This window comes from Oratosquilla oratoria, chromosome 26 (genome assembly GCF_046742065.1).
Source record: "Oratosquilla oratoria isolate Oo_2021 chromosome 26, ASM4674206v1, whole genome shotgun sequence".
NCBI classification, from domain to species: domain Eukaryota; kingdom Metazoa; phylum Arthropoda; class Malacostraca; order Stomatopoda; family Squillidae; genus Oratosquilla; species Oratosquilla oratoria.
Window position 1 is genome coordinate 46,650,544 of NC_134802.1, and position 10,000 is coordinate 46,660,543.

Sequence of the window (10,000 nt, forward strand, 5' to 3'; positions counted from 1 at the left end):
AGAGCGGGAGAGGGAGGGAGGGGGAGAGGGAGAGAGAGAGAGAGAGAGAGAGAGATTTAGCTTTGTGACAGTTCATCTAACCGCAACTTGTGTAGTCAGTGAGCCCAGTCCACGGTGATAGGAAAGAATGACCCCAAATGATGAGGTGGATGACGCGCCCTTGAGCGCTCCTAGCGTTAGGCGGTGCAGCCGTCTGCGTCTCACTCAGAAGCTGCTTCGGTTTGGAACCGATCTTATAGTGTGAGGAGCTCCCACAGCGTCAACGGCCAGGAAAAGGCGTTTGAAGAAATAATAATGATGGTAGAAAATGAAAAAGTTGATGAATAAAGTAATAGAAAATTAAGTAAAACAGAATAGTTCTACATTATTCCTTTTGTACGGTCAGGCTTAGTACAATGGTAACGCTCTTGCTTTGTGGTAAGCAGTCTTACATGCAAGGGTTCGAGTTCTTATGGGGGAGCTTCTTAATCCAAAACAGAATAAAATATATAAATAAGTGAAAAATTATGAGTGATTTGATAATTAGATAAATTAATTGAAACAAGTGAGTAAACATTAGGCAAATGAATGAAGACATGAATAAACTGGTGATTGAATAGATCACTAAGAAATATAAATGACTCGACAAATAAATAAATGAATGAAATCAATAAAGAGATAGACAAGTAAATGAATAAATAAATATATATGGAAGAGATAAATGTATATGGAATTAGTAATTTGCTAAATAGGAAAGTAAATAAACTACTCGTACCAAACAAATATGAATAAACAAGTAGATTATAGAATAGGTAGATAAATGTATATATACATATATGTATGCATACATATACCGATACACGAAATTAACTGAATAATTAAATAGAAAGAAAAAAATTAAAGTATAACATAGTCTTTTAATGAGATGGTTCCTTTATTTCGAAAATTATTGTGATTTGTATTCTTACTGACATCCAAAAATTTATCCATGGTATACAAAAACCATGTAAATACATTTTACACTATTGTTATATTAATAAAAAAAATTGAACAGTTATTTTAATCACAAGTAAAATACTTTACATAGAACATACTATCAAAATTATGTAAATATATCTGACATTATTGTTACATTAATACAGTTCTGTTTTTCAAAACAATTACTTTAATCATATGTAAACTACTTCATGTAAAACATGTTAAAATGTCAAAAATCGTATACTTTTTTAGTGATACATTAATCTGTGTCAGATCTGAGAGTCTGTTGTTGTATCTTTTGGGATCTTTCATGATCGGCAACATAATGTGTGACCATCCTTTGCGCAACTTGCAACTTTTGATGCTGCATTTCCAGCAACAACAAAGATGAAATAGTTTAAGACGAACAAAACTACATGATAATGTTTTTTTTTTTTTGCTAAACTCCTAGCGTGCTGTTCTCATATCCGCTTAGTAGTGGGTTCGAATCCCGCACTTCTCTCAGATTCCCAGCAGCGGTTGTTACCTGGTGGCTTAATCGGAAACGTGCTTCTCTCGCATCAGCTTAGTTGTGGGTTCGAATCCCGCACTCCTCTTCGATTCCCAGCATTGGCTGTTACCTGCCCCAACAGACCCTTGAGCGCATAATAGGTCAAAGGTGGCAGCTCCGGTCACATCTACTCAGCGCCTCCTGTCGTAGACTCCTTACCTTCTTCTTCTTCTTCTTTAACGTACATGTTTTCAATCGGTCTATAGCTCATAAATTCGTGGAACAGCGCAAGCAAATAACAGCTTTATCGCAAATGTAAACAAGACACTTTTTCCCTTTCACTCACGACAAGTGTCTACCGATGCAAGTTGCCAGACAACGCTCTTGTGAAAAGATAGAATTTATCGAACTATTTACTCCAACTGTACACATTCACACGAAACATTTCACCTCCTCGCTATAGTGACGTGTTCTATATGTTTTATTCTGGCTTGAAACGGACGATTTTATGAGGGTGGGGGGAAGGTCACCACAAAAGCCGTCTCTCTTTCTCTCTCTCTCTCTCTCTTTTTTTTTTTTTTTTTTTTTTTTTTAAGATCTGCCATCGAATAAAGCTTATCATGATACCCAATTAAAGGACACCATTCACTAAGAAGATTTCTCTAATTCTCCTTATATGAGAAGGCACCCTTTAGGATAAAAAAAAAAAAATCTCACAAACAGCAAGATACCTATGCGACCTTCCCGCTCCGTGACATGCAAGTCAGGCAGGTAGGCAGGTCAGGCAGACAGAGGCTCCAGCCTTCGGGAGGCTGGTCACGCACTCATGTACAGTTGCAGAAAGAAGTGCTTTCAGACTTTTTGGTCTTATGGATCTTCCCACGACCTCTCCTCTCTGACCTTTGACCTTTCTGATGCTGAGGTGAGTCGGGGCGAGGGGGATGGGGGATGAAATCTCGTGAAATGAACGAAAATCATCTGGGGATTGATGTAGTAAATGACTAAAGGTGTTGTATATGGAGTGAGGGGATTGATCGAGATTTGGTCAGATGATTTTGTGTTATTCTATTTTTTATTTGATTTGGTTTAATTTTATTTTACTTTGTTTCATTTTACTTGTATTTTATCCTACTTTTCATTTGAATTTGATTTAGTTTAATTCAATTTATAACTGAAGGTGGAAGAAGTAGACAAGGAATAATGGGAGAATTTTTATGTTTAATTATTTTAATTATTCCTCGTCTACTTCCTCCCCCTTCAATTACGTTTGTCATTGTGTAGTTAATTTATATTTTAGCTTGTTTGGTATTATCTTATTTCTGCTTTTTTTATTTTATCTTACCTTATTTCAAATTTATTTGATCTTGTTCTATTTTATTTCACTTTTGTGTTGGACTCCATTGTAAGAGGTTTAGTGGGATTTGATTATAGTCAGATGTACAAAACATGTCTTCTCTGTACATTTTCACTACAAGGACTGTGAGGCCTTCTCGCGTCAGACGCGCACAACTGAGCCCAGTGAATAGTTTCAATGACTACATTACATAGATAGCAACGTCCAAATCTACAGACCAGGGGTGGGCAACCCTTGGCACGCGTGCAAAATCTGGCACGCAAAACCCAGAGCTCATCATAAAACAAATAACTGATGTGCAGCGGGTTAGGGCCGTAGGTGAAGGGAGTGGGCCCATACTCATATAGTAGGCCTTTAATCTTACTTCTCTGGCACGAGAGAAAGTGTTGTATCAAAGATTTGGCTGGTTTTAGTATCCACCCTTAAAAATATTGCTCATCCCTGCTATAAACCTTCAACACTCAGTATGAGATCAGGATATGTTCAGTAAAGCACTTAGGGGACGTTTAGGCAGTGAGAGGCCCTTTCGACATTGGAATGTCCTGTTTGAGTGTGAGAAGGCAGTCATGAATCTCATCACGAATGAAAAAAAAAAAAAAAAAAAAATGGATACACGTTGGTCTCCTAGCCACTGATATTTCAGCGATGAGAAATTTCTGAGACAGTATGAGATACTGTTTCACAAAAATACTAAAAAGAATTATTCATCATATAGTCTGTATATTTATCTACCTTTTGTTAGAAATAAAGAACTATATGTATATATGCGTCGGGTCCAAGGAGACCAGATTTTTCTAAGCGGGAATATGCTAGACAACTGAAATTATGCTAGATTGGCAAGAATAATGCTATTCTTTTTCTTCCTCTTGATACGTTTGGTTTCTGTTATATATTCTTTATATTTAGTATAGTACAATTTTCTGGGGAAATATGCTGAATCTAGCATAATTATGCTAAATCTGACCACCATGATCGGATCTCTGTCAGCGAGTTATTATATTTGAGTCAAGAAATGGAGTGGAGTGGAGTGGACGAACCAAGTGGTACGATTGACCGCGTGGCGTCGGAGGGGACGCGCTGCGACCTGAACACACACCTGCTTGTGACAAGTGTGACCCGACCAAACCTAATTCAATGTAATTATCCCTATTTACGCAAGGCAAATACTCCCCACGTGGTATATGTTACATATGTATATATATATATATATATATATATATATATATATATATATATATATATATATATATATATATATATATATATATATATATATATATATATATATATATATATATATATATATATATATATGCCGTCTTCGGTCACATGTAAAGTCAGTTCAGTTTCGACCAACTTTTAAAACACAAGAGTTCATACTAACGGTCCTTACAGTACTACCATTGCCATAGGAGGAACAATTAGCATGAGCATGGTCGAGTATGTGACTGAAAAATTCCAAGACAAACTCACCCTCGACCAACGAGGAGACGTAGAGCCTCAAGGTTACCCTCGTAGGCCGCCCACGCCGTGGGCGTGAGGCCATCTTCATCAGGTGTGTTGCAATCCTTCCGGGTGGCCTCCTTCAGAAGGTCCAAGTATCCGTCGCGCGCAGCCCTGGAAAAAGAAAAAGAAGAGTGAAACTCAAAAAAGAAAAAGAAGAGTGAAAATAAAAAAAGAAAAAGAAGAGTGAAACTCAAAAAAAAAAAAAAAAAAAAAACTTCGGGAAGGTGATCAATGGTGGGAGTCCTACAAGACGGACGTCGGAGAGAATCATATCCCCCATTGCTCGTCTTCAGATTCTACTCGGTCGTACCTCTATCCGGAAGTGCAACCCTGAGGGGCCGGTATTCGGTCTCCGGACTGTAGTTTAAATCTCTGCAAAATATTTGACTATTTTTTTTCTCTACTTTTTTCCATATAGGGATAACTGACAACCGGCGACTGATCTTTTTTTCCTGCCAACCACTGACATAGAAACAAACAGTAGTCCATCGTTTCTTCCTGGAGAAACTATCTGAGGACCTAAGGACCGTTTCCGACTACTGTGAGGCCTTGGGTTTGCTGGGAAAGAAACTTGAGGTAGCAATATCCATTACATTCTCCCGTGGAACAACAGAGTACAGGAAGATTGCTTGAATCGAGGCTAGGGTGGACTCCTGCTCAGATGAATTAAATTGTTTGGATCTCTGACATTCCAGCCCATTCTTTCTTTCCCCCTTCCCCCCTTCACCCTTCCCTGCCGACTTCCCTCTCCTTCCTCCCCTTTCCTTCCCCCCTCCCTCCTCCCCTTTCCTCCTCCCTCCTCCCCTTTCCTCCTACCTCCTCCCCTTTCCCCCTCCCTCCTCCCCTTCCCCTCCTCCCCTTCCCCCTATCCCTCCTTCTCTTCCCCCCTCACTCCTCCCCTTTCCCTCTCCTTCTCCTCTTCCCCCTCACTCCTCCCCTTCCCCTCTCCCTCCTCCCCTTTCCTCCTCCCTCCTCCCCTTTCCCCCTCCCTCCTCCCCTTCCCTCTCCCTCCTCCCCTTCCACCATTCCCTCCTCCCCTTCTCTCCCTCCTCCCCTTTCCCCCCTCCTTCCTCCCCCCCCCAGGAGACTGCAAGAAGTGAAAGCAAAGATCTGGAAATGTAAGAAGGTTATATAACCTCCAAACGTGTCAACAGCAGCGAATGATTGGAGTCTTTTCGTTCATTGAAATATGTGATGCAATAATGTCACACTGATCACTTTTTTTATTTATTTATTTTTTTATTTTTTTTTAAGAACTTTGAACATTGTCATCCCATCTCTCTGGAAGATGTCATCATATGATTTTTTCTTTTACATTCACTTCTGTGCTCAGAATGAACATCTCTCTCTGGAGCATCTAAGGATTAATAATTAATAATTTCACATATATGTCTACTTCTGTTCTTGATAGTGTCTCTCTCTCTCTCTCTCTCTCTCTCTCTCTCTCTCTCTCTCTCTCTCTCTCTCTCTCTCTCTCTCTCTCTCTCTCTCTCTCTCTCTCTCTCTCTCTCTCTCTCTCTCTCTCTCTCTCTATCTGATTCACCACCACGATCTTGGATCACGTGTTGGACTCGTGATCGACAGTCATTTCCCTCTCGGAAGAGAGCTCAGAGCTCATATATGACATCTATGGGTAATGCTGTGACCTTACACGCACACACATCCCCAACTCCCCGCCCACGAGAGTTGGAGTAACGACTCGCAGCTCAGCGATACTGAAATTATTTCAGCCCGAGGTGGGATTCGAACCCGGACCGCCGTAGTGGCAGCCGGGAACTCTACCAACCGTGTGTGTGTGTGTGTGTGTGTGTGTGTGTGTGTGTGTGTGTGTGTGTGTGTGTGTGTGTGTGTGTGTGTGTGTGTGTGTGTGTGTGCGCGCGCGCGTGTGTGCGTGTGTGAATGACCGAATTGAATTAAAATATATTACTTAGCTGTTTCAGTTCTACACTATGCTCTCGGCCATTGCTGCATTTCAGAGTTTATATCTAGGCAATGATTAGTATTTTATTAATGAGAAATGTCGGCTCAGTCATTGGATACAGTATTACACTGAACAGATGTTATCCTAGAAATAGTACAGGGAAGGTTGAAGAATGGGCACCGAGGCGGAAGTATATTAGATCATTTTTTTTTTTTCTTTTTGAGTGGAGATCAGTATCCAAGCCTATAAGAATACTGAGGGATTTTGTCCCTAGGGATACGACTAAATGCGTTCAGATTTATCTGTCTGGTTGGACTTCTCTCCAGAAATGCAACTTTACCAACCAGAAATAGTTTTGTTAGACTTTAACTCTGGCGTCAGTTAGTTAGCAAAATCTAAACAAATATCACAGGTAGAGGGAAGATGAAATGTTTATTAATGATAGAAAAATTCAAGAAAATAGTTTGTCTCTCACTCACTCACTCACTCACTCACACACACACACACACACACACACACACACACACACACACACACACACACACATTCACTTTTGAAAAGGGAAAATATATCCTCGATCAACTCAATCTTCCACTTGTGTATTTATGGAAAATACTGATAGACACTTTCATTCAGGATACGAAAGCCTTCCTCTCTCTCTAAAAAACAAAAGATAATTAAATAGATAAATAAATAGACAAACAAATAAATTAATTAATTAATAATAATTTAGGGAGGAATTTGAGGGGAGTCAAAAGGGATATCTGCTTCTCCTGATGCTTCCTGTATGAGTCACTACACTTCACGCTCATTCACTCCTTACTCATCCTTGCCCGACCATTCACCCTTCTCCTCCCCCTCCCCTTCCCCTTCCCTCCCTTCCCCTCTCTGGAATCATGTGGTCCTCAATTATAGTCTCGATTTGCGTCATGCTCTCCTGGTCTTCCAGGCAATCCATCCCAATCTCATCAGCATTCATGTAACTGTACACCTTGACGTAAAAAAAAAAAAAAACAAAAAAAAAAAAAAAAATTTGATTCAAGTCTCACTAACGTCCTGGTAATGTAATAACTAACAAGATGTTAGTTCATGTTCCTTGTTAGATTTAGATGAAAAAAAAACCATAACAACAATACTGCTAACATGATTTAGATTAGATGGTCGTCCAAAGACCATTCCTTTTCAAAATTTCGAGAAGAACGGGTAAGCTTAAGGTGATTGATTTGGTTCAACATCACAAACTCCCCCCCCCCCCCCACGCTACCAGGAGGCTTGGACGGTGTCCCTTTTCAGAGGACTTTCTAGCGTGAATTTTAATGAACTTAGCCCTTGATTGAACTTCGCCAGTGGCAGGGTTCGAGCCGCCATCACTTCGACCTTCACAGAAAATAACGACGCCCTAATCCGCTTGGCAGCGAGCATCCTAGCTTAGAATAATGATATTGTGAATGACTAACGAGAAAAAAATTACTATTTTACTAACAGAAATACTATGATTAATAAGCGTTGATGTATTTTGAATAAGGAAGAAAAAATAAGCTAAGGCTTCAATTACAAAACTTCTTATACTGTTATCAAAAATAAAATTTGTGTCTTTTCTTTTTATAGATTAAATTGTTCTATAAACTTTATCAACAACTATGTTTTATACATTTGTGAACATCTTAAATTTTCAATTCTGATTTCTCCATGCACACTGATTATATGTACCCCATTTTATATAAAAAAGAAACGAAAAGAAAAGAAATCCTATTCGCAAAGAAAAAACCCTAGATATAAAGGAAAATAACCCCTACTAATACTGCCCCATAAAGAAAATCTATCTCCACTAACATTAAAGAAAAGAAAAAAAATCCAAACCCACCATAACCACATCTCTCACCAAAACCATATATATAAAGGAAAATAACTCCCACTAATACAACCCCATAAAGAAAATCTATCTCCAGTAACATTAACAAAAAAAAAAAAGTTTCCTAAACCCACCATAACCACATCTCTCATCAAAACCCTATACACACAAAAGGACAGGAATTCCCATTTATGTTGTCCTATGAGCCAGATCCTCCGTCATCAGGTTCCTCGGCCTCCTTAGGGGCTACGCCCTACGAGGCTTCAAGCCTCGCCTCCCACGAGGTAATGACCCCGGGGTGTTCACTGTCCGTACGAGGCCTCTAGGAGGTAAGCAGAAGCGTTTATATCGGTGTCACTGCTCTCTAGAGGAGGAGAGGTCTGTCTCCTAGAGACCAATCTTCCAGGTTTCCTCTCACCTACCAAGAGTGCAACCCTGTGGACTTGCATTCGGTTCCATCAGGCCGGTGGTCGTTACATAAAGTTCTGGTTATCCCCAGGTTATTTCATGAAGTTAATTGAACTCGCCCATAATTTGGCCGCATCCGTCACCATCGCATAGTGTGACTCAGTCATTACTGGACCCAGTACATTGACTAAGAGATAGGAAGTAGTTGGAAGTATCATTGCTCTCCAAGGTGCAGCCCTGTTGCTTGGCATTCGGTGCCAAGAGCTCAATTAATAGAGCGTTATGTCCGGTTGGTACCTGTCAGGGTATTTCGTGTTGTTGCATGATTCTTACCAAAGAGAACCTGAGAGTGCATAATTAGGACACAAGGTCCTTACTTCGTCATCATCTGCGACAGGATACAACCTCCTTGTGCCTTGGACAAGACTAAAAGTCCTCTACAACCAGCACTGGTTGTAGAAGTTCTCATAGAGGGCTTATCGTCAGTCACGCCTATGTTACCTCAACTTTTAGATAAGTTGCTGTTGTTTTGTTATAAATTTTATTGTATCTCCTGCAATCAGCTTTGTGGTTGTTGATAATCAGTTGTTGTTTATTGGTGTTACTCTCGTTATACAATGTTGTTATTGTTGATGATGAATGCGGTTGTTATTGTTTTATTGTTAGTGCTATTGACAGCTGATATGTCAGAGATGATAGATGAAGATGGAATTGTTTCAGGTTTTCATATGTGTTGCTATTGAAGGGAGTGAGTAAGTGAGTGAGTGAGTGAGTGAGTGAGTGAGTGAGTGTGTGTGTGTGTGTGTGTGTGTGTGTGTGTGTGTGTGTGTGTGTGTGTGTGTGTGTGTGTGTGTGTGTGTGTGTGTGTGTGTGCACACGTTACAAATAGAGCGGAGAACCACAGCGATTATAAGAAAGAACTGACACCAGGACGTATTGTTGTAAATAGCGCTCCAAGGGTACAATCACTCTCACTCTGCAACATCTTTCGTGATATACTGTACAACGTGTTGCATAAGTGTGAAGTACACATCTCCAGGTAATAAAACACACACACACACACACACGCACACGCACACGCACACACACACACACACACACACACACACACACACACACACACACACACACACACACACATGTAGAGAAAAATGTTAAATGGGTGGTTGCACATAGAGCGGACGAGGTAAACTGGGAACGCCTTTGCCCCGAGTGAAAGTTCCCCTTCCCCCCCTCCCCCTCCCCCTCTTCCTCCCTCGTGTGACATTGAGGACTCTTGTCTATGGTCGTGAGGCAAATCGCACGCGTTCATTGTAAACACAATGAATCCTCTTCGTATTGTGAATATGTGTTGTGGGATTAATTCAAATAATAGGTGAAGAAATAAATGAATCAATGAATAGATAAATAGATATATAAATAAATAGATAAATTAATGAGTAAGTAAATGAATAAATAAGTAAATCAATGAATATATTAATAAACAAATATATTTATAAATCAGTAAATAGA

At 39.9% G+C, this 10,000-nt stretch overlaps 1 protein-coding gene across 1 annotated transcript in view; it reads right to left on the bottom strand.

The window, feature by feature from the left end:
* Positions 1 to 10,000, bottom strand: part of Sans (SAM_USH1G_HARP domain-containing protein Sans) — a 109,063-nt gene that overhangs the window by 63,397 nt on the left and 35,666 nt on the right. Inside the window, exon 2 of the mRNA XM_076209675.1 lies at positions 4,275 to 4,418. Coding sequence (XP_076065790.1) covers positions 4,275 to 4,418 — 144 coding nt within the window. The remainder of the gene's footprint in view (positions 1 to 4,274; positions 4,419 to 10,000) is intronic.